General features: G+C 38.6%; 1 protein-coding gene across 1 annotated transcript in view; it reads left to right on the top strand.

Annotated features, from left to right (window-relative positions):
- Positions 1-26633, top strand: part of LOC126159435 (voltage-dependent T-type calcium channel subunit alpha-1G-like) — a 633155-nt gene that overhangs the window by 565604 nt on the left and 40918 nt on the right. Inside the window, exons 29-32 of the mRNA XM_049916549.1 lie at positions 9635-9786; positions 9873-9982; positions 20917-21047; positions 21165-21314. Of these exons, the coding sequence (XP_049772506.1) occupies positions 9635-9786; positions 9873-9982; positions 20917-21047; positions 21165-21314 (543 nt within the window). The remainder of the gene's footprint in view (positions 1-9634; positions 9787-9872; positions 9983-20916; positions 21048-21164; positions 21315-26633) is intronic.

Here is a 26633-nt window from a genome sequence, read left to right as displayed (position 1 = left end):
ATGGGCATGTTTCTTAACATAGTGCGTGATCACCGCAGATGGCAGTGCATGCTCTGCAACCTGCTCCCACGCTGACCACAAGGTTGGTACGTAGTTCTTCTGGTAGGCATTCCATCTCCTCCAGTGTGGTTGACAACTGCTGGATTGTCATTGGTGCGTTTTAGCATGCTGCTAAATGTCTTCTCTATGTCTCACCTACGTGCTCAATGGAATTTGACTCCGTGCAGGGGGGGAATAGGCAGGCTAATCCACTCTCCGAATATTCTCTCCTTCCGGGAGCTTCCCCAGCTACACTGTTCAATGCGGTCACAAATTGTCATCCATAAAAATGAGGTCAGGGCCAAATGTTCCCCTGAAAAGGTGCACGTGGGGGAGGAGTACAGTCTCAGAATTACATTAATCGTATTTGACAATGCTGGATGTACCTTCATTTGGCGAATGGTGGGAACACAGAATGCACTCAGGAACATTCATAGTAGTAAACAATGCTGTTGTTGTTGTTGTGGTCTTCAGTCCTGAGACTGGTTTGATGCAGCTCTCCATGCTACTCTATCCTGTGCAAGCTTCTTCATCTCCCAGTACCTACTGCAACCTACATCCTTCTGAATCTGCTTAGTGTATTGATCTCTTGGTCTCCCTCTACGATTTTTACCCTCCACGCTGCCCTCCAATGCTAAAATTGTGATCCCTCGATGCCTCAGAACATGTCCTACCAACCGATCCCTTCTTCTAGTCAAGTTGTGCCACAAACTTCTCTTCTCCCCAATCCTATTCAATACCTCCTCATTAATTACGTGATCTACCCACCTTATCTTCAGCATTCTTCTGTAGCACCACATTTCGAAAGCTTCTATTCTCTTCTTGTCCAAACTAGTTATCGTCCATGTCTCACTTCCATACATGGCTACACTCCATACAAATACTTTCAGAAACGACTTCCGGACACCTAAATCTATATTCGATGTTAACAAATTTCTCTTCTTGAGAAACGCTTTCCTTGCCATTGCCAGTCTACATTTTATATCCTCTCTACTTCGACCATCATCGGTTATTTTACTCCCTAAATAGCAAAACTCCTTTACTACTGTAAGTGTCTCATTTCCTAATCTAATTCCCTCAGCATCACCTGACTTAATTTGACTACATTCCATTATCCTCGTTTTGCTTTTGTTGATGTTCATCTTATATCCTCCTTTCAAGACACTGTCCATTCCGTTCAACTGCTCTTCCAAGTCCTTTGCTGTCTCTGACAGAATTACAATGTCATCGGCGAACCTCAAAGTTTTTACTTCTTCTCCATGAATTTTAATACCTACTCCGAATTTTTCTTTTGTTTCCTTTACTGCTTGCTCAATATACAGATTGAATAACATCGGGGAGAGGCTACAACCCTGTCTCACTCCTTTCCCAACCACTGCTTCCCTTTCATGCCCCTCGACTCTTATAACTGCCATCTGGTTTCTGTACAAATTGTAAATAGCCTTTCGCTCCCTGTATTTTACCCCTGCCACCTTCAGAATTTGAAAGAGAGTATTCCAGTCAACATTGTCAAAAGCTTTCTCTAAGTCTACAAATGCTAGAAACGTAGGTTTGCCTTTTCTTAATCTTTCTTCCAAGATAAGTCGTAAGGTCAGTATTGCCTCACGTGTTCCAACATTTCTACGGAATCCAAACTGATCTTCCCCGAGGTCGGCTTCTACCAGTTTTTCCATTCGTCTGTAAAGAATTCGCGTTAGTATTTTGCAGCTGTGACTTATTAAACTGATTGTTCGGTAATTTTCACATCTGTCAACACCTGCTTTCTTTGGGATTGGAATTATTATATTCTTCTTGAAGTCTGAGGGTATTTCGCCTGTCTCATACATCGTGCTCACCAGATGGTAGAGTTTTGTCATGACTGGCTCTCCCGAGGCCATCAGTAGTTCAAATGGAATGTTGTCTACTCCCGGGGCCTTGTTTTGACTCAGGTCTTTCAGTGCTCTGTCAAACTCTTCCCGCAGTATCTTTTCTCCCATTTCATCTTCATCTACATCCTCTTCCATTTCCATAATATTGTCCTCAAGTACATCGCCCTTGTATAAACCCTCTATATACTCCTTCCACCTTTCTGCTTTCCCTTCTTTGCTTAGAACTGGGTTGCCATCTGAGCTCTTGATATTCATACAAGTGGTTCTCTTCTCTCCAAAGGTCTCTTTAATTTTCCTGTAGGCAGTATCTATCTTACCCCTAGTGAGACAAGCCTCTACATCCTTACATTTGTCCTCTAGCCATCCCTGCTTAGCTATTTTGCACTTCCTGTCGATTTCATTTTTGAGACGTTTGTATTCCTTTTCGCCTGCTTCATTTACTGCATTTTTATATTTTCTCCTTTCATCAATTAAATTCAATATTTCTTCTGTTACCCAAGGTTTTCTATTAGCCCGCGTCTTTTTACCTACTTGATCCTCTGCTGCCTTCACTACTTCATCCCTCATAGTTACCCATTCTTCTTCTACTGTATTTCTTTCCCCCATTCCTGTCAATTGTTCCCTAATGCTCTCCCTGAAACTCTCTACAACCTCTGGTTCTTTCAGTTTATCCAGGTCCCATCTCCTTAAATTCCCACCTTTTTGCAGTTTCTTCAGTTTCAATCTGCAGTTCATAACCAATAGATTGTGGTCAGAATCTACATCTGCCCCAGGAAATGTCTTACAATTTAAAACCTGGTTCCTAAATCTCTGTCTTACCATTATATAATCTATCTGAAACCTGTCAGTATCTCCAGGCTTCTTCCATGTATACAGCCTCCTTTCATGATTCTTGAACCAAGTGTTAGCTATGATTAAGTTATGCTCTGTGCAAAATTCTACAAGGCGGCTTCCTCTTTCATTCCTTCCCCCCAATCCATATTCACCTACTATGTTTCCTTCTCTCCCTTTTCCTACTGACGAATTCCAGTCACCCATGACTATTAAATTTTCGTCTCCCTTCACTACCTGAATAATTTCTTTTATCTCGTCATACATTTCATCTATTTCTTCATCATCTGCAGAGCTAGTTGGCATATAAACTTGTACTACTGTAGTAGGCATGGGCTTTGTGTCTATCTTGGCAACAATAATGCGTTCACTATGCTGTTTGTAGTAGCTTACCCGCACTCCTATTTTTTTATTCATTATTAAACCTACTCCTGCATTACCCCTATTTGATTTTGTATTTATAACCCTGTAATCACCTGACCAAAAGTCTTGTTCCTCCTGCCACCGAACTTCACTAATTCCCACTATATCTAACTTTAACCTATCCATCTCCCTTTTTAAATTTTCTAACCTACCTGCCCGATTAAGGGATCTGACATTCCACGCTCCGATCCGTAGAACGCCAGTTTTCTTTCTCCTGATAACGACGTCCTCCTGAGTAGTCCCCGCCCGGAGATCCGAATGGGGGACTATTTTACCTCCGGAATATTTTACCCAAGAGGACGCCATCATCATTTAATCATACAGTAGAGCTGCATGTCCTCGGGAAAAATTACGGCTGTAGTTTCCCCTTGCTTTCAGCCGTTCGCAGTACCAGCACAGCAAGGCCGTTTTGGTTAATGTTACAAGGCCAGATCAGTCAATCATCCAGACTGTTGCCCCTGCAACTACTGAAAAGGCTGCTGCCCCTCTTCAGGAACCACATGTTTGTCTGGCCTCTCAACAGATACCCCTCCGTTGTGGTTGCACCTACAGTACGGCCATCTGTATCGCTGAGGCACGCAAGCCTCCCCACCAACGGCAAGGTCCATGGTTCATGGGGGGGTAGTAAACAATATGCATTGAAAAAAGATAGTTCAAGATACCAGGCTCCTAAAACCTGAATACAACCAGTCTGCTTTGAGAAAAAAAAAGGTGGTGCAATACTTGTTGAATGTCTTTCATCTGTGTACACATAACAAAGTTGCAGTGTATCATGATGTGTAGTAAACAGACGAATTGTGTACTACTAATGGTGAAACTCTTTCGTTTACATTAGACACTGATACTGTCATTTATTTCATCTATGTTTCACTGGATGAGGGTCTCGTCAAGTCAGCCCTTACTGAATTACTCAAAATAGCTCTCCTATCCATTTTTACCCAATGCATCTTCCCTATTTCTCTTCATTTATATATCTAGATATTAATGTATCTAGATGATTAATTACAAGACAGCTGTTATCCAGTAGGAAAAAGATGAGTGTGATTCATCAATTATAGATAGGTGGGCAGAACTGTGGTGGTTCGTCTGTAAACCATCAGTGCATTATGTAGTTGCACTTTGATTGGGAATTTTCAATGGATAATCAAAGGAACTGGGGAAGGCCATGGCTTAAGTTTCTAAACCCAATCAATGATACCACTAAGTTGGGAATAGGAACACCAGTAACAATAGAAAAGTACCGATAACAGACATACCAAAATTAGAGTGTTGTTAACATCTCCACCAGATATACTTAAGGTGATTATTTGATTGTTTGTTACAATCATTCATTCACTCAGTTGCAGATCATGTTCCAAAACAGCTGCTATTTTGAAAAGTGTCGCTGCTCTTTCCCATACACTATTCTACTGCTGTTTTTACCAATATTTTAAACTAAGCATTTAAGTAACTTTACAGTGAAAAGAGGTTATTCTAAATCACTTACATATGGCAAATTGCTCTTAAAACTACAGATTTTTGCCTCATTATGAAAAACTGATAGTGTGCTATGTTCCATAATAATTTACTATATTTGACAGAATTGTTTGTATCTCCTCCAGAGCTATCAAATGGTTAAAATGGTGATAGGCATCCAATTTTTGGCAGTTATAATGCCAGTTTCAAATGTGTCATAAAATTCTGAGGAAACACATTTTATCCCCAAATTGTTACAAAGGCAGATTTAAATGTCTTTCCACTTTGCTTAATTTCTTACAGCTTTAAGCTCATTTTTCATTTTCAATTTCACAATTTTATTAATTTCTCTTCTTTATTTGAATCATCTTAATTGTTTTTGAACAGGTGCTAATAACATGCCACTTAAAATTCTAAGCTGAACTAGAATGAAAAGTAACAAGTATACTCACAGGCTTGTCAATTTTGTTGCTGTACATGAAGAGCAACTAAATAGTATGATAAGAAAAGCAAGAGCTGTTTTCAGAGCTGTGATTTTTTTAACTGTTTAAAATGCTAATTTGCAAACTTTTTGATGCAAAAGTGTATGATAAGTACCTTTGGTAAATAACAAGTCACTGATTAGCTGTTTGTAAATGTAATCAACAGATCTGCATCTCTGTGCTGTTGTATGGTTGTACTCATCTACACCCCAGAGAGATTTCCTCATGAGGTGAATTACAGAACATGATATGTTAACAAATGAAGTATGGAAGGAAGTGAGAAATGGTAATGGTAATAAGTATGATGTCTCAAGCTTGCACAGGAGAAGAAAATGTGTTGCACAGCAAACTGACTGTAATTGAAATAGACATTTGTGAGCAACACCAGAAGTGTTAGAAAGCCATTCTAATCCATAATTGCTCAGTCCCCATCCACTATGTATAAGCTCTCAATTGGTTTGAAACAGATTCAGTCTTCACTGGGATATGAAATCATACCCCATTCATAACTCATGAATAACTTCGATAGTGAAGCTTTAATTTACTGATTTATAAGCACTGAACCATAATGTGACCCCTTGTTCCTCTTAGAACTTAACTTACACTGTTCACTATGATAGATCTACATTACGTTTTGGTTATTGATCTTTTGCATGTTCACACTGTTGTGGATTTAAAACTTAAGCAATGTGCAGACAGCTCAATAACTGGTATGCTCCATTCTGCCCACAGTGTGTGTGTGCTTGATGATACAATTTGAAGCACAAGTATTGTTGGTTCATAGCTGCCAATGCAAATTTATAAGCAAACTAAAGGTAATATTTATACTATTTACACACAACTGGTGCCTTGTTCACTTAACAGAGTTAGATAAAAGTTAAGTCTGAAGTGGAAGCACAGATGTGTGAAATTGGAGGATGAAGTTTAGTAGGGACAAGATATTTACGTATTTTGGCAGGTCAGTAAAGTGGTTAGTATCATAGAGAATGATTTGTAGGTAATAGTCAGTTAAAGTAGAAACATGTTCAGCAGGGAACCTGAAGTCAGTAGGATGATTTTACTGTTATACAGGGTGTCCATAATTATAAAGTTTCTGTTTTAAAATGCTGTAGAAAGAGAATGACTGCCCAGAATAATGTCAAATTTGAACAGTGTATTATTGATGCAGAGGAAAAAGTGGCAGAACAAAAAGAAATTTAATGAAAATTTGATCAACAGATGGCGCTGTAAGTGTCAGAATATGCTCACAGGCACAGGGTTGTTCCCCAGTTTGTGTCTGTGACACCCAATGTGGCTTCCATGAAGGTTCACATGCTGTTGGTAAAGCTCTTTTACAGGAGCCATGCACCAGTAGCCCTGCTGATGTTCCAGACACTCAAGGGCATGAAAAATGCATTGGTCCAATGTCTGCTAAAGGTCTGGGGAAATGATAACGAAATTCAGAAATACGGGTTCTTTTGGACTACAGTGTGGCAGAGGGAGGGAATAGTTGATCCAACCTCTGTTGAAGGTGTGGCCACAGCATTGCAAGAGAGGTTGAGCACTGGTATGCATATATGCAGTGCACAAGCAACTGCCCAAACATTGGACATGCCTGCAAGCACATTGCATAAAATCCTATGAAACATCTTAATTTGCTATCCATACAAAATCACCCATGTTCATAAGTTGTTTCGTGCTGACTTGACAGCAAGACAAATGTTCACTCTAGAATTTCTGGCTTGCTTGGAAGTGGACAATGAAAGTCGATGGAACATTCTGTGGATAGACAAAGCCCATCTCCAAGGATATGTCAATACACAGAATTGCAGAATATGGGCAACAAATACACTCACACACACATCAGCTGGTACCACCTCATTCTGCAAAAGTAACTGTTTGGTGCAGGTTCATGACATGATTTAATATAGGGCTGTATTTTTTCAAGGAGGTGAGTCGTAGGGTCCTGTTACCCGTACAGCCACTGGTGAATGCTATAAGTGTCTTTTGTACACCACTATCATTCCAACACTTCTATAGCATGGATGTCTGAAATCATTTTTATGCGAGATGGCACTCCTCTGCACAATGCACAGCCAGTGAAGTGGCTGCTACAGAGGAATTTTAGAAATTCTAGAATTATCAGTGATTATTTCCCTACAGCCTGGCCATCCAGACCACCTGATCTTAATCCATGTGATTTCTGGCTGTGGGGTTATCTGAAATATGTTGTGTTCTGTGCTCCAATTACAAATGCTGCTGAACTAAAGACATGCATTGTGCGACATATTCTGAACATGACCCCCAAGACACTCTGATCTGTTGTGGAACATGCTGTTTCTCAATGTCAACTTGTGACAGAAAGCAGTGGACAGCATATGGAACATGTCTTGTGTTAGTCTCACGACAATTAGAAACTGATAAAATTTTGCTTTTTGTGGGTTCCTTGTCCCAGAATAATAAAAAACCAATGTCATTTTGCTTTTTATGCTGTTTTTGGCTCCAGGAAAATTAGAAAATTATGCCATTTTGCTTTTTATGCAGTTTTTGGCCTTAGGACAATTAAAAACTGATTTTTCCCATCTAATGTGGTACAATCTTTCCGTTGTGGATGGGCTTACCATACAGTGCCACAACTTTTGGATGCCAGTCTTTTGTAGTCATGCACATTGAAAATTTCAGATGGTGTAATATGCAGCTTCAACGATTGTCATTGTATTGCGATTCACCTGTCATTTGTGGACGATCTCATTTATGTTAAGACACTTATAGTGTCATCTATTGACAAAATTTGTGGTGACCTCATTTATGTTGAGACATTTACAGTGTCATCTATTGATAAAATTTTTGTTACATTTTTTTTATTCCATGGCCTTTCTCCTTCTGTCAATAATCTGACATCATTCCAAGCAGTGATTCTCTTTCTGCAGCATTTTGAAACTGAAACTTTAATTGTGGACACCCTGTTTGTTAAAAAGCCCTTTCTTTAATATGCTATCTTTTTTATCATACCAGATCTTTCATTGTTTGTGCTCTACAAATTAAAATCCAGTTATTCCAAATTTTGATTTCTTATCTTTACCTGGCGTGGCTCTGTTCAAGAGCACCCACACAATAGTTTGCAGGGAGAGTGGGAGCCAAACCAGGGGGAGGGAGGGGGGTTGGTCATTAAGTATTTTTAATACTTTGTAAGATGAAAGGTGACTTGTAAGTAGCCATAATAAAGTTCCAGTTCCAGCCATGTTAAAAATCTGCTTAATACCAACATTTAAATATTTTTTGGAAGAAAAACGCCAGGTAACACTATATTTTTTCCTTTCCCTAAGAACTGCTATGTGTGCACTTGGCTCTGTTCCAGAGTTCTCAATACTTTTATTATTTTTATTTTTTATCAAAATCAAATCATTCCTGAATATTTTCCTCTTTTGCTTCTGCCTTACAATGTTTTGACAATTCAACTTGGCTCTGTTCCAGAGTTCTCAATACTTTTATTATTTTTATTTTTTATCAAAATTAAATTTCCTGAATATTTTCCTCTCTTGCATCTGCCTTACAATGTTTCGACAATTCAGAATACTGCCTTTTTCTCTGTTTGTGCATATCAGTTTTCCTCATAACATTCCTGTTTGAAAATAAGCACTGTTCTACAGATCTATGTAGTATCAGGTGGTTATAATTAAACTGCAACTACTCACAAATCCCAGTCTGGGCTGTAATGACAGTGGAACTTGGTAGATATTCCCTTGCATTAATGCAGAACTGATTTATGCTCAAAAAATTAATTCCAGTTTTGGCCACCAGGTGCAAATCTGGCACTGTACAGCATCTCATCAGTGTGCCCAGTGCTCATATTGAACAAATTGTGTAAGCGGTGGTTAGTAATTAAATCAAATTATGCCTTTTTCACTTGTTTGACCTTTCCATTACATTAATCCATTACATATGGAAACATTTCTGTACATCTTCCTTGCATTCACAGAACCAGATTCACAACTGTTGGCCAAAATTGGATCCATTTTTTTTCTGGCATACTTAGGTTCCACATTAATGCATTAGAATATCCACCATGTTTTACTGTCATACAATAATTACAGCCTACACTGGACCTCTGTGGGTAGCTGTACTCAAATTATAACCACCCGGTACAAACCATCACTCCTAATGTTGGTATTTAGATTCACATTCTTAGCAGTTACAGAAGTTCTACAGAAAATGTGTAACATGTCATGGCATCTCAGTAGGATACCATATTTTATATAGCTTTCTCATCATTGACTATAACAACAGTACTGCTAAAGTGTTGGAATAACATTAATGTCTCTGTACAACAACAAAAGTTGAAATAGCATTGCTTCTCTACAGCATTGGACAACTTCTTCAGTGATCACTATTAACTGGCAGTTGCATTTGTGTTTTACTTTTATTTGATCAAAACAGGCATTGTTACATAAACATATTTATTCCTAAAAATGAAAACTCATTGACCATTCATAAATATATTTGCCTCTTTGTTACATCTCATTTTGAATACATTCAGTAATATATAATTTCTTTCAGAGATGCATGAGCCGCCATATTACACTAACTATACACATTCACGGCTGATGATTCACAATGTTGTGACATCTAAATATTTTGACTTGGCTATTGCTGCAGTAATTGGCCTGAATGTGGTAACTATGGCTTTGGAATTCTACAAGATGCCTAAGGTACTGTCCTCAAATAATATTCCTAATAAATAAATAATCTGATATTTGGTTAAAAAATTAAAATAACTTCCTATTATTTGTTTCAGCCTTTGGAGTATGCATTAAAAATTTTCAATTATTTCTTCACGGCTGTGTTCATTTTGGAAGCTGTTATGAAACTTGTAGCTCTGGGTTTCCTATTGTATTTTAAAGATAGGTAAGCAGCCCATAAATTCTTTTGTAGTCCTTAGAAAAATTGTTATCTTTTAAAGACAGACAAGAAAACTGCGAATTATTAATCATGCATTGGGTAAAATATTAATTAGCATCATTAATATTTAGCATAATTAACATTTCAATAATGAGTGTTTATTATGTGTATTATCTCATTTTTGCCTATATTAATCCAGATTTTGATGTTTTGGAGTATTGCAGCCTCAGCCATTCCATTTCAGTCATAGCAGCAAGCTTTACCATAATTTCTCTAATATCTTTGTCATTATCCATGAAATGCCATCATTTTGTCAACAAATATTTCAAACAGTTTAGTAGTTTTCTTATAGTGAAAACTAATAAAAACAGAGCATGTTTGCAGAATAGTGATATTACTATGGGTCATGAATCCTACTGTTTATAACAACAAAACTGATATATGAGAAATGTAAATTTTTGTATGTTGTTGTTGTGGTCTTTAGTCCAGAAACTGGTTTGATGAGCAGCTCTCCATGCTACGCTATCCTGTGCAAGCTTCTTCATCTCCCAGTACCTACTGCAACCTACATCCTTCTGAATCTGCTTAGTGTATTCATCTTTGTTTTTGTGCTCCAATAGGAGCTTTTAAATACTGTGGTGTGCAGAACTTAAACAACAAAAGTAATTTTCATATGATGTGTCACTACCAAGGAACATAGCTTTATGAAACTTGGACTATACTTGATGAAACTTGGACTATACAGTGAAAGAACTACTGCAGTATAGTACAGAAGGTAACTAAAAGAATTATCCAATGAGATGAACAGAAATGACAGTTTTATTCACAGGCAATAATTACACTGAAGTCACTGTGGTTCATGATGGTCCCCTGAACATTACAAAAAATGGGCATGTTTCTTAGCATAGTGCGTGATCACCGCAGATGGCAGTGCTTGCTCTGCAACCTGCTCCCACGCTGACCACAAGGTTGTTTCTTTATTTTAGAAGATAGACTGTAGAGAGACATCTACATTTACAGCATTTTTAGATTTAAAAACATTGGTTGATAGTGTTGACTGGAATATGTTCTTGAAATTGTGAAATCATCATAGGTAAAACATATCTTTTATATCTTTTGTCCTCACATGGTGGCAAGGACATCATTTAATAAAGTCAGCTCCCAAGATACAGTAAAAGAAACACATTTATTGATAAATACATAAGTGAACAATTCACAGTTATGATGTGAAACAGAAAATAATAGCCACTTCTCATAGAATGATAAAGCCTCTCAACTGGAGTACAGCTCGAGACCCTGGGTCAGTATCTGGCTGAGGTCCTAGGTGGTATTTGAGTAAGTAGGGTGCAGTCTAAGTGGTGGGATGTCAGTCAAATGCCAGCAGCCAGTGGGGAACTTGTGCTTGGACCAATGGTGGTGGCTGAGATGCAAAGGTGCCAACAGACTTGTCCAGGTGGTAATGTCGTAAGTGATATCCCATCAGGTGCAGACTGGCTGGTGGGACATAGGCTGAGTGGTGGCAGGCAGTGGGAAACTGTGCTTGCATCATTGTCAGCTGCCAGGATGTGAGGATGCCGAAGAGCTCAGTCAGCCAAAAATGTCATAGAACATTTCTGGCCAGTGTCTACGTTGAAGTACAGTTAAAGTTAACCTTTGGTTGGAAACCTGTGCTGTGCTGGATGGTACTGAGAGATGGGCTGCACCTGGTGTCGAGCCCACAGCATGATTGAATGCTGTCAAGCTGCGGTCATATAGTGTCTTAAATAATCCAGTGGGAGGATCTCCATAAGTTGTCATGTGACATGCATAGGCAACATAGTACTGTGCTCACAGCACTGTGTTAGATGCATGCACTTCTGTTGGGTGATGCTGCTGCCTGTAGTGGAGCCTGTTGTGTACACACAGTGACATGCACTGTGTACACAGATCAGCTGGTCGCTGTCATCATTTGCCGATGTTAGTAATCAAGCAGTATGTGTGGTTGCATGTAGCTGGCTTCGACAGATGATGTCAGGAGTACAGCAACTCACTGACTGCAGATGTATGTTGGCGGCAGTAATTGCCAGGCAGCTGGCATGGTACTAGTTATAGGAAATGAAAGAGTAACACAAATGAGATTACAATTAAAAGAATGAAGGATAAAGGGAGGCAATCATTGAGAAACAAGTGGAACAGGGTCGTAACTGAGCCCCACATAACTCAGTCAGTACATAGAGTAGTGAGTAAAGAAAACCAAGGAGAAATTTGGGGAAAAAATTAAAATTCAGGATGAAGAAATAAAAGCTATGAGATTTGGAAACATTATTGAAATTCTGTCAGAGATGGCAGGGAACTTGGATGAGCCGTTGAATGGAATAGGTGACGTGTTGGTATAGGTAATAAGATGAACATCAACAAAAGTAAAACAGTGCTAATGGAATGTAGCCAAATTAAGTCAGGGCATGGAATTTAGTTGAATTGAATCAGGCAATGCTGAAGGAATTATTGTAGGAAATGAGGCACCAAAAGTAGTGGATGGGTTTTGCTATATACATGAAGGACAGGCTACTATCCAAGTGCACTCCCTTCTTGTCTACTACCTCCCTATCACTTCTGTCAACTCTAGGAAATCAGTTAGTTCCTATACAAGGTATAGATAACCTTGTGTTTCGTGTAATTTCTTCCTGATATCTCAAAATATCAGTGAGTGTATTAAACTCAACATTGTCAAAGCTTTTTCTAGATCTGCAAATCTCACTCAATTGCTCTTCTTCAGTCTCTTTTTTTTAAGATGTGTAGTTGAGTCAGTATTGTCTCAAATGGTTCTACATGTCAACAAAACACAAACTGATATTCCACCACAGTGTCTTCTACCACTTATTCCATTCTCTTGGCTCCACGTTTCTATCCTTCTTTCATAATTCGTAAACTCAATGTTAGCTATGATTAAGTTTTATTTTGTGCAAAATTCTGCCATTTGCATCTTCATCCATACTCTGCAAACCACTGTGTGCTAAAGGTACTTCCTGTTTTATTATGTATTAGAATTCTATCCGATTCCATTCACATATAGAGTACAGGGAGAATGGTCAAGTAAGTGCCTCTGTTCATGCTGTAATTCAAAACTAATATGAAGAGGACTGTAGTATATTCCCATATTCTTCATTTGGCAGTGTTTCCCGAATGCTAAGTAAGGTTTTTGCAAGATGATTGACATTTGTATTCCTGCTGATGTTTTTCACCATTTGCATGATGTTTTAACAGGAGCTGTTAAAAAAAGTTACATTTGTGTTGCAGTTCTTTGTAGACATTCAGCATCTCCTGTTAGTCGTATTTGGTCTGAGTTCCAACCACGGTTTTGAGTAATACTCCAGAATGGTTCAAATCTGTGTTTTGTAAACAATCTCCTTAGTAGATTAACAACATTGTTCTGGAGTCATACCAATGGAGCAAAGTCTGGCATCTGCTTTACTTACAAGTGACACTGTGTCATATCCCCACAAATTGTTAGGTTCATGTATGTGTGGCTGATTGATATTGTAATCATAATATACTACACATTATAGCATAGGGCAATAGTATGGAAATGGACGATGACATAGATGAAGATGAGAAGGGAGATATGATACTGAGTGAAAAATTTGACAGAGCACTGAAAGACCTAAGTCAAAACAAGGTTCCGGGAACAACTTTCTGATAGAACTACTGATAGACTTTGGAGAGCCAACCATGACAAAACTCTTCCATCTGTTGAGCAAGATGTATGAGACAGGTGAAATGCCCTCAGACTTCAGGAAGAATATAACAAAGCAGGTGCTGACAGGTGTGAAAATTACCAAACTATCAGTTTAATAAGTCACAGTTTCAAAATACTAGCACAAATTCTTTACAGAAAAATAAAATAACTGGTAGAAATAGACCTCAGGGAAGATCGGTTTAGATTCCAGAGAAATGTAAGTACACATGATGCAAATCTAACCCTGCAACTCCTTATAGAAGATAGCTTAAGGAAAGGTGAACCAACATTTATAGCATTTGTAGACTTAGAGAAAGATTTTGGTTATGTTGGCTGGAATACTCTCTTTCAAGTTATAAAGGTGGCAGGGGTAAATACAGGGACCGAAAGGCTATTTGCAATTTGTACAGAAACCAGATGGCAGGAAAAGCAAGCAATGGTTGAGAAGGGAGTGAGACAGTGTTGTAGCTTATCCTCGTGTTATTCAATCAGTATATTGAGAAAGCAGTAGAGAAACAAAAGAAAAATTTGGAGTGGGAATTAAGTTCAGGGAGTAGAAACAAAACCTCTGATGTTTGCCGATGACATTGTAATTCTGTCAGAGACAGCAAAGTACTTGGAAGAGCATCTGAATGGAATGGACAGTAAGCAAAACGAGAATAATGGAATGTAGTCAAATTAAATCAGGTTATGCTGTGGGAATTAGATTAGGAAATGAGACACTTAAAGTAGTAGATGAGTTTTGCTATTGGGGTAGCAAAATAACTGATGTTGGTCAAAGTAGAGAGGATATAAAATGTAGACACGCGATAGCAAGAAAAGCATTTCTGAAGAAGAGATATTTATTAACATCAAGTGTAAATTTAAGTGTCAAGAGGTATTTTCTGAAAGTATTTGCAGGGAGTGTAGCCATGTATGAAAGTGAAACATGGATGATAAACAGTTTAGACAAGAAGAGAATAGAAACTTTTGAAATGTGAAGCTACAGAAGAGTGCTGAAGATTAGATGGATAGATCATGTAACTAATAAGGACGTACTGAATAGAATTGCGGAGAAGAGAAAGTTGTGGTACAACCTAACTAGGAGAAGGGCTTGGTTGGTAGGACACATTCTAAAGCATCAAGGGATCACCAATATAGCACTGAAAAGAAGCATGGAGGGTAAAAAGTGCAAAGGGAGACCAAAAGATGAATACAGTAAGCAGTTTCAGAAGGATGTAGGTTGCAGTAGTTAGTTGGAGATGAAGAGACTTGCACAGGATAGAGTAGCATGGAGAGCTGCATCAAACCAGTCTTTGGACTGAAGACCACAACAATAACAACACTAGTTTATATTTCTGAATACTCAAAGCAGTTTAACAATCACTGCACCACTTCAAAATCTTACTGCTGTTTATGCGGCTTTTTTCACACAGTGCTTCAATGTCGGTCATCTTCAAAAACTGTAAGTTACTATTAATACTGGCTGCCAAGATATTAATACATAACAAGAACAGTAAGGAACCAAATGCACTTTTCAGGGACGCTCTTAAGTTACTTCTGCATCTGTGAATGACCCTTCATCTAAGAAAATACACTGATTCCTCTATACTAAGAGATCCTTAATTTAGTCACAAATTTTGTTTTATGTCCCACAGTTGTACTTTCATTAAAAAGTGTTACCGTGATATTAGTGAAAATTATTTTCAGAAGTCAAGAAATACTGCACCCACATAATTGTCTTAATGTATAGCTTCCAGGATGTCAAGTGAAAAAATAGAAAGCTACGTTTCACGTGATCATTGTTTTTCTAATTTATTTTGGTTGTCATGAAGGAGTTCATTCTATTTGAGACACCTCATGTTTGCTCTCAGAATATTTTCTAAGATTGTAGAACAGGTGGATGTCAGTAATATTGAACAGCTGCTTTGTGCATCACTTCTGCTACCCTTTTTAGGGTTCTGTACCTCAGTTAGTAAAAATGGAACCCTTACAGGATCACTTTGTTGTCTGTTTGTCTGTCCAATTATTAAAAGCGTTTTTTTCTCAGGAACAGTTTAGACATAACAACTTAAAATGTATGCCACATACAAAGGTCTACAGTTCCTTAGTGATGTAAAACATTGAAGCTTCTAAGTCAATGCAATCAAAAGATATGGCCATTTATGTGACAGCTTTTCATTCAAAAACTCACTCATCCAAATGTATAGGGTACTTCCTGTTTAAATAGAGTCATGAAATTTAGCAAGAAGCAAGGTTTCACAGTACAGCTAAAGGCAAAAATCTGAAAAGTGTTAATGTGTATTTATATCACACGAATTTCTTTTTATCTCTCTCTCTCTCTCTCTCTCTCTCTCTCTCTCTCTCTCTCTCTCTCTCTCTCTGCTGCCCGTCTGTTAAAACCCCTTTTTCTCAGGAACTAGGTAGACGTATCAAATTGAAATTTATGTCACATACTAATGTCGAATGTCCCTTGGCAGCATAATAAATGTAAGCTTCTAAGTCAATGTAATCAAAAGGTACGGCTGTTTATGCCACATATTTTGATTCTTGCAAACTCACTCATCAGAACCCATAGGGTACTCCGCTTTGGCCTAGGATCATGAAATTTGGCAAGAAGTGAAGTTTTACAGTAAAAGTAAAGGGAAAAAATCTGAAAATTGTTAATTTGTAGTTATGTCTCACAAAGAAATTGCTTTTTTCATTTGTAATCTGTCTGTCTGTCCGTCTGTTAAGACTCCCCTTTTCCTCAAAAAAATTTAGACATATCAAGTTGAAATTTATGTTACATACTTAGGTCTTTTGTCCCTTGGTGGAGTAAAAAACTTAAGCTTTTAAGTCAGTGCAATCAAAAGATAAGACCATGGGTGTCACATATTTGATGCTTGCAAACTCACTCATTAAAACCTATAGGATACTTCCTGTTGGCCTAAAATCAAGAAATTTGACAGGAAGCAAGGTTCGAATTTACAACTAAAGGAAAAAATCTGTAAATTGTTAAATTGTAATTTTGACAATATTATGAAAAGAATAGTTGCTACTCACCATATAGTGGAGATGCTGAGTCGCAGATCAACAAAAAGACTGTCAGAAGGTTATGTTGGCCCAAAGCTTACTTTCTGAAAGTCTTTTTGTTGTGACTGTCTGTGACTCAGCATCTCCATTGTACGCTGAGTGGCAACTATTCTATTCATAATAATGTCATATTCCACCCTGGGTTTCCATTGTTTAATTTGTAATTACATCAACCAAAAAAATTTCTTTTGTCCTTTCTTATCTGACTTCAATCTTAAAATTAAAACAGTCTCGAAAGTCTTGGAATTCCCAGTACCAATAACTTGCCAGTATCATTTTCAATAATAGGCAAAAATCATTGAGATTCTTGATTCTCAAGATGGATGAACTGTCTACATATATAATTAAGTTTGTACAGAACCCTCAGTGTACGAGACCTACATGCACATGTCCATTTGATGTGTGTGACCTACTCACACCTGGCCATTTGATGTATGCGACCTGTGCTTTCTACTAACCAGTGGCCACAGTTTGTTTTTTTACAGGATATTATGTTTAAGAGAGGAGCTAACTCATCTGAAAATTCTGTAAAGAAACTGAGTAGGATTCCATCTGGCCCTGCTGCATCATTCAAGTTTAGCAATCTCAGCTGTTTCTCAATGACACTAACACTTGAAATATTATCAAATCTATGAGAGTATTTTGTTTTAGAGGACTTCATTACTCTTGTAATTTATTTGGTAGAGAGCAGAGTAATTGTGATTTGCCTATCTGTATATGGCATTGCTGCTTGCATGTATTCTATTACTTGCCCCTTGAACTGGCAGTGATGAGTGATAAGATGTAAATATTAAATAATCAACTTGTTTGGAAACGTGAAACCATAACATTAACTTACTGGTAACTTTCTTTGGAGGATTCTCAAAGTACTCAGGAAAGTATTTTGAAAACACTCAGAGCACATGAAGAAATTATTAAAATTATATGTAAGTGAAGACAAAGCACTAGTAATGTATCATAGTTTTTGGTATATACAGGATGTCCAGTGAAGGAGTCTCTGATTTCAAAATTAAATATCTCAAAAACTAAGATCGATGGATGAGTGCAACAAATGATATGTTTGTGTATATTTATTGTGAAAGTTGTAAGAATTATACACAGAACTTATGTAGAATATGAATGTGTTGTGTCTGTTCGTGAATCTCGCAAAAAGAGAGAGAGAGAGGAGAGAAGGAGAGAGAGAAAGGAAGACAGAAAGAACAGACATTGCACTTTCATACAATTGTTTCACCTCAATGGGCAATGAGTAACACCACCTTCAGTGCCAATGCACAACTTTTTTCGACCTCCAGTGGAAATCTCAAAGTAGCAAACATGGATGCTAGGTGGGAATGTGGATCGGCCAAGGGACACACCAAGATAGTCCATGCAATTGCAATAAACACTGTGTCCATATGGTGCAGGGATTAACTCAACTGCCTAGTAAGCAGAAGATCCCCTGTTCGAATCCCGATCTGACACACATTTTCACTCCTCGCCTCTGATTCCACATGAAGTCCCAATACAGCTGACATCAGTAGTTCCTTCCCTTCCCTTTCCTTTCACCCCCTTCCACTCACTGTTTACATATTAGATATACTGAAGTTTCAAAATAGTTCAGGAAGCTGCTAACAGATGGCACTGTAATCACAATACATAGTGCCTATAAATAGTGTGCCGCAGCTCAGAGCGATCAGTTTCATTGTTGAAATATGAAAGAGGTTAGTGTGCTGAAGGAAGGGTTTGAAATTGTGTTTCATTCAACAGTGTGTTTTTCTGGTACTGGAAAACAACAGGTTAGAATACAGTCCAATGGCAACAAGGCACAATTTTCAAACATGACTTAATGTTCAAAAACAACCCAATGCAGAAACCATTCACAAGCTCTTTGCCAAATTCCAATCAATAGACTAACACATTACTTTTTAATTACAAACGCAAATGTGTTACAGAATTATTCGTTTTTGCATGTGCAGTATTTAAGATCAAAAAAGAAATAAAACTTTAATTGCTCAATGTCCGAATACCAATGTATATTACTAAGAAAACAAACCTGAGTGATGAGCCACAGGCTACATTATCTTTTTTTTATCAAGTGTATGTTTTAACTTCACTTGTCACTTCTGTACTCACTTAGTTGTTCTCTGTCTTGTCGCTGTGGGTGCGAAATTATGTGTTGTGTACAGTCTGCTTATGGAACAATAAGTTAACATGAATTGTCTTACTCTGTTTAATTTCATAGTGCCAGATGAAATTACCATATCTGAATAACATTTTTTGATTTCATGTGTTATTTATGATTTTCAGAGACTATTTTCAAAAGGTCGGAGCAAGAGACTGTTAGTGACCAAATGATTCTAGCTTCATTTATGCTCTTTTGTTAATTATTCTCTTGATAGAGAAAGAAACTATCTTCATCTATACCAAAGTCCAGTTACATTAATTTCTACATTTATCCAGTGTAAGAATTTTGTTATGCTTTCATAGTCAAGAATCCCTGAACAATATCAGCAGAAAATTAAAACGCATTGGCCTGAGTTATTATCAGTTTTTTTAAATGGTAAAGGGAATAGATATTACTGACATTTTTATCTTTTCAGATCACAAAAGGTGTCTTACAGAAGACATTCATGTGGTTTGTAAGCATAAAAGATAACCTACTGCATTTGAAATGTGCCTTCTTGATGCGACAGAATATGTATGTGAAACATTTAAATCATTCACAGTTTTCAGTTCATTTAGCTGGAGGATTTATCCTTTGAAGAATTTTATCAAGAGGGCATAGTTTCAAGACATTATGGCTGATGATCTAGCAGGGAATGTTGGCACGGGGCAAACTGTAGTTACTCTTGAAAATATTTCCTACTGTTTCTGGAATTATTCAGCAAAATCCAAGAAACTCTATTCAAAGAATTGCAGCAGAGACTGGTTTGAAGTGTTCCAGCATGCAGAAAATACTGAAGCAGATCCTACACATTTCCATTCAGAATCTGAGGCCACCAGGCCATAACTGTAGGAGATGTGTAACAGAGGGCTGACTTTGTGAACCATATCCTCACAAAGATCGATAATGATGTTGGCGATCTGATTTACAGATGAAGCACACTTCCATGTGAAGGGAGCCATGAATAAACAAAACTGGCAATGCTGAGGTTTCGGAAATCCCCATTTGTGTGAAGTGAAACTACAGCTTTCTACCAAAATTATTGTTTGGGCTATGGTATGCAGCAGAGGCATTATTGGTCCTTTTTCCATGTGAGAAACAATCACTACTGAACGTTATGTTGCAACTTGTGGAACAATTTGTCACCACACAGGAGGATCAACAAGGCATGAAGTGGTTCATGCAAAATGGGCCCAGACCACATCACACTGAAAAGGTTTTTCACTTTCTTGATGAATAATTCAAGTATACAGTCATTGTGTTGGATTATTGTAAATTAACTGTCACAGGAACAGATTCGCCTCCATATTCACCCGACCTGACTCCTTGTGACTACTTTTTGTGAGGCACATTGAAAAGTACTGTCCAACTAAACAATCATGTCATGCTGGATGAGCTTGAATCGGTGATCTGTGTGGCATCTGAATCAATTTTCTTTGAGACAATACAGGACGTAATGGCAAATTTCATTGTGCATTTTCCCTACCTCTGTACTGCGAGTGGTGGACATTTTGAGAAGATTGTGATGTGACTGCAGAGACTGCTTGCAGAAGATGCATTTACTTATTATGCGCGCAAACAAAGTTGACACTCAGCGCGATATCTGATGGGAGTGGCTATATATGGGAAATGCCTTTATGGTCGCTCCCAGCAGCCAGTGCACCAGGTGTCAATTTTGTTTGCAGATACAGTATGCACACTGATACTGTATGAGCTGCACAGCATACAGCACTGCCTGTTAACAGCTTTTTGAACTATTTTGAAACTTCTATATAAAATTCTTACAGCTCCCGCATTAAACATACTTTTTGCTGCACTCATGTATTGATGTTAGTTTCTGAGACATTTAATTTTGAAATCAGGAGCTCCTTCACTGGAAACCCTATATGTGTAATCAGTAAATTTCTCCTGGTTTTTTCTTCTTTCTAAAATGTAGTGATGTATTAATATTTTGATGTACATCTTTAGCCTTTAACTTATTTTGTTGCACTATTTATCATTTGAATCAGCACTCTGATTTTCTTCCAGGTGGAATCAGCTGGATGTTATTATAGTAATATTATCTATTGTTGGAATTGTGCTAGAAGAAGTTGAATCAAAATTTATTCCTATAAATCCAACAATTATAAGAGTGATGAGGGTCCTCAGGATAGCAAGAGGTATGCACATGTGATTTCAGTCATATATTTATCTTTTGAGACACACTCATAAAATTTCTTGAAGTTATTTCATATGTTACATTACACAATAATAAAGTTATTATTTTCAATCTCTAGTGCTCAAACTGCTAAAGATGGCTAAAGGAATACGGGCCCTGCTAGACACAGTAATGCAGGCTCTACCACAGGTTGGGAACCTAGGGCTGTTATTTTTCTTGCTGTTCTTCATTTTTGCAGCACTTGGTGTTGAGTTATTTGGGCGCCTAGGTAAGTGTTCATGCAATGTACCTACCAAAGTTATGTAAAATTATAATAATGCTTTTGAAGTTTACCAGTTGTATATTGACATTTTTCCAACATATTGAATAATTTTGGCAAATAAAATACATTAATACTATTGTCTTGTGGAATTTAAATTATTCCAGAACGTAAACACTCCCACTGTTAGTGTTAGTATTATTATTATATAATTAATCTTTAAACAGCACAGCTTATGTGATTCTGTGTCGTGGAAATCCTGTACTACACTCCTGGAAATGGAAAAAAGAACACATTGACACCGGTGTGTCAGACCCACCATACTTGCTCCGGACACTGCGAGAGGGCTGTACAAGCAATGACCACACGCACGGCACAGCGGACACACCAGGAACCGCGGTGTTGGCCGTCGAATGGCGCTAGCTGCGCAGCATTTGTGCACCGCCGCCGTCAGTGTCAGCCAGTTTGCCATGGCATACGGAGCTCCATGGCAGTCTTTAACACTGGTAGCATGCCGCGACAGCGTGGACGTGAACCGTATGTGCAGTTGACGGACTTTGAGCGAGGGCATATAGTGGGCATGCGGGAGGCCGGGTGGACATACCGCCGAATTGCTCAACACGTGGAGCGTGAGGTCTCCACAGTACATCGATGTTGTCGCCAGTGGTCGGCGGAAGGTGCACGTGCCCGTCGACCTGGGACCGGACCGCAGCGACGCACGGATGCACGCCAAGACCGTAGGATCCTACGCAGTGCCGTAGGGGACCGCACCGCCACTTCCCAGCAAATTAGGGACACTGTTGATCCTGGGGTATCGGCGAGGACCATTCGCAACCGTCTCCATGAAGCTGGGCTACGGTCCCGCACACCGTTAGGCCGTCTTCCGCTCACGCCCCAACATCGTGCAACCCGCCTCCAGTGGTGTCGCGACAGGCGTGAATGGAGGGACGAATGGAGACGTGTCGTCTTCAGCGATGAGAGTCGCTTCTGCCTTGGTGCCAATGATGGTCGTATGCGTGTTTGGCGCCGTGCAGGTGAGCGCCACAATCAGGACTGCATACGACCGAGGCACACAGGGCCAACACCCGGCATCATGGTGTGGGGAGCGATCTCCTACACTGGCCGTACACCACTGGTGATCGTCGAGGGGACACTGAATAGTGCACGGTACATCCAAACCGTCATCGAACCCATCGTTCTACCATTCCTAGACCGGCAAGGGAACTTGCTGTTCCAACAGGACAATGCACGTCCGCATGTATCCCGTGCCACCCAATGTGCTCTAGAAGGTGTAAGTCAACTACCCTGGCCAGCAAGATCTCCAGATCTGTCCCCCATTGAGCATGTTTGGGACTGGATGAAGCGTCGTCTCATGCGGTCTGCACGTCCAGCACGAATGCTGGTCCAACTGAGGCGCCAGGTGGAAATGGCATGGCAAGCCGTTCCACAGGACTACATCCAGCATCTCTACGATCGTCTCCATGGGAGAATAGCAGCCTGCATTGCTGCGAAAGGTGGATATACACTGTACTAGTGCCGACATTGTGCATGCTCTGTTGCCTGTGTCTATGTGCCTGTGGTTCTGTCAGTGTGATCATGTGATGTATCTGACCCCAGGAATGTGTCAATAAAGTTTCCCCTTCCTGGGACAATGAATTCACGGTGTTCTTATTTCAATTTCCAGGAGTGTATTTATTTCCATTTTAATACAAATTTGAATTACTTACACACTACATGAAAGTTTCTGAAAGGTTCTTAAAATAACCTCATGCTCAACATGCAGTGGCAGCAGAAAACACGTAAAAGATATGGAAATGCATGAGCTTTCAGAGCCAGTGGATCCTTTTCTGACAGAATGGTTAATCTCCTCAGTCATCTCTTTTCTGTAGGGACATTCAACAGTTCTTCGAAATAGTCCTTCTATAAGTTCATGCCATGTTCTTGGTTGGTCACCAACTCCCCTCCATTGTTTTCCATCCACTTTTGGTTTTGCACCTCACCTTGAAATATCTTGTTCATCTATACAATTACAACAACAGGGAAAGTATACTGCTACTCACTACATAGGGGAGGCATTGAGACATGCGCAGGTGCAATGAAAGCAGTATTACAAATATTTAAACTTTCAGAGAGTCTTTCCTCCTGAGGAAGGAATTTGTCCAAAATCTTAAATATTTCCAGTGTTCTGTTCATTGTACCTATCTGCAACTCAGTGCCTCCTGTATTTGTTGAGTAGTAGTCTATCCTTTCCACGCACTTATTATTCAATCCTCAACTTTCCATCATTTGACATCTATGTAATTCTCTTATGTCCTTCTGGTTTCTGTCTTCTTCAGCCTTCTCTAGTTGCATGTTGATGAACTACCTCTTTTCTCTTCATTTTACTTTCCTTGTTTCTCTTGCTGCCTCTGTGTAGCATCCTCTTTTGGTACTCCTTTCTCTTTTTTCTTGCCTCATTGCATTCCTTACTGAACCATTTTTTATTCCTCCCTTTCCGTTTTGCATCTATAGGTGTTTCTTTATGCAGTCTAAGTCAGGGTGGATTTGAATGTTTCCCATGACAACCATGCCTCCATCCTTGCTACCCTACCTATTTTCCTTTCCCTGTTGCTTCATAGCCTGGGTTGTGAGTAACTGAATCTCCTTTCCCTTCTTCCCTTTCTTTCCCCTCTCTCCTCCCTGATGAAGGAACATTTGTTCCGAAAGCTAGGAATGTAAATTTTCGGTTCTGTTTTATGTGTATCTATCGGCTGTACTGAGCTGAGGTAAGTACTGGCCAGCCCCTCTATCTCTTTGTTAGTTTTTGTTTCATAACTTCAAGTTGAACAAATATATTTCAAGGAAGACGCAGTACATGAAAGTCACAGATCAAGTAAACAGGATAAGACGTGTGTACACTTTAACAGTCAAATCATAACTAAGTCCGAGTCTAGCTGCCGCTGGCTGGCTGGCTGCTTAGGTGGCTGCATGGCTGGCAGACAGCGCCGCATGTAGAGGACACACGTAACTGCGCGGTGGCACTTTGAAAGATCAGCAAGTCACAACATTTGAATCCACCAATACACAGTCAGTCTGGTTGGTATACCTCCTTTCTGGAGAATTCCAAGCTTCTAACTGTATTTCCTTATGCGGGAACATTGTGCTGACAAACTTCTTGTTCTTTGCAGTTGAAAATGTTACAAGTCTTATCCCATTGTCATTAGATTGTTTGTGCAATGTGTATGGTCCACTCACAAATCTCGTAGTAGATGCAGTATCAATGTTTGCATTTTAGCCTCCTGTCAACATCTTCATGTCATTTTGTGGCATCTTGTAATTCACTTGTTCAACTATTTCATAAAAACATTACATCTCCTCATCATCCTTTTCTTCTAGAAGAGCATGTATAGCAAAGATGGAAGTGTTCTTAAAACTTGCCTTGCAGAGCCTTTCACTGGTTGCTTCATATTTAGTTTTATTGATTTTGTTTAACATTATTGGAAACAAAGTGATTTGTATTGAAATTTAGAAGAAATAATCATTTTGATTGCAAAAATATTTTTTAATGTTTTATTTTAATGGTAAGTGGTTTCAGTGTTGACGAAAATTATCAGTCCATAACACGTCTCCATAGACAGAGTGCAGCGACACCAAACTGAACATGAACATATGTCAAGAGGCAAGTGTGTCTCTTGACCTGTGTTCATACTCTGTTCAGCATCTCTGCACATCACCTAAAGAGACTTATAAGGGTCTGATGATGACTGTCAAGATCGAAACCAGTTACCATTAATATAGAACATTAAAAGAAATATTTTTCCAATTAAAACTGATCATTTCTTGTACACTGTTTTATTGTTGACTGCTATTCCTGTTCTAAGATGTCCTTTCCTTTCTCCAGATCTGTAATGAAATGTGGTGTCTTTCTCTCCCTTCTGTATGGCTTTATCTTTCCACCTGATCCTGAAGAGACACCACATCCATATTTTAGTTACACAATTCATCATCCAGTGCCTTCACTGCTCTCAGTCCATTCAGTGTTTTGAAATTCCATATCCCCATACATAAATATTTGTATCTTAGTCTTTGTTCTGTGCTATTACAGTCAACATGTGAATCCATCTCTGAGGCTGGTTTTCAGTGTTTCATAGAAGGTCCTTGTAGAGAGACTGACTTCACTTCGCTGTATGAATTTCTCTCCAACAGAGATCTGTTGTGGTTTGCCATCCTTTAAACCTTGTGTTGAATGCCTACCCATAAGGCAGCAGAAGCAGCATTTATTTTCTAGTGGTGCTTACTGGGCATCTCATACTATCAGTCAAGTGTATCCTTGCCATGGAATACCTTCCCGTGCTCCCTAATCCTGCTGCCTCAGTGCTTGATTGTGGATTCAGATTTATTGCAACCAACCTCCATATCCTGTCATCCTCATGGGCTAAAACTGCATTAGATTAACACACATTTTTTCTTTCCTCCACTGTGTTTCTCAAAGCTGCCTTATTATTATTATTTGTTTGTTCATTCCATTCTCCAATACTTTTTTCATATTATTCTTTCATTTACCATTTTCTCTTCTTCATCTTCTATATGTATCACCACTTTTAAGTTTCTACTTTCTATCATTTGTGAACTTAACCTCAAATAGTGCATTCTAACATACTACCCTTGATCTTTTATTCTCTCTGATGCCTCTACTTTCATCTTTACGTACGTATGTTAAGTATTCCCTCACTGTACATCTATGAACTGATTATTTTTGTATATTATAGCCCGATTTATTTGTAGCAAATCAGTTTCAAAATGATTACAACACCAGGAATCAAAATAATATTATGCCGCACACCCAAACTCCACAGTAGATAGGTATGAAAATTTATGAAAAATAAAAGGAAAAAAAATCCTGAGCATTAATTTAGAATCACTGAAAAAACTTGTATGACAAACTAGTACAGAAATATTATTATTCAACTGAAAAGTTCCTGAGGGATGCTCTGAAAATTTGAGCAGAACACATACTTAGAATTAAAGTTCATAATTTTAAAAAAATTGATTGTGTTTCAGTTATGTGTCCAGTACAATATATTACATTAAAGATATTTTAAGAAAAACTGTTAATCAATTTTTGTGTTTTGACAAGTTTCTTGTACATTAAGTCAATAACTTGAAATGGTACGTTATGAGACAATAAATGTCTATTCTATTCCTCCTCACGCAACGTTAATCCTTTGTAACCAGGGTTGGTTCTAAATGATCTAGTTGAAAATCACTATCTATATCAAAACCTAGTTAATGCGGAACAAGCATTTGTGAAAGAGAGTCAAAAGTATATCTTCTTGCATAAAAATTTCA

The sequence above is a fragment of the Schistocerca cancellata genome, chromosome 2, assembly GCF_023864275.1.
Source record: "Schistocerca cancellata isolate TAMUIC-IGC-003103 chromosome 2, iqSchCanc2.1, whole genome shotgun sequence".
NCBI lineage: Eukaryota > Metazoa > Arthropoda > Insecta > Orthoptera > Acrididae > Schistocerca > Schistocerca cancellata.
This window is presented reverse-complemented; position numbering and strand designations above follow the sequence as displayed.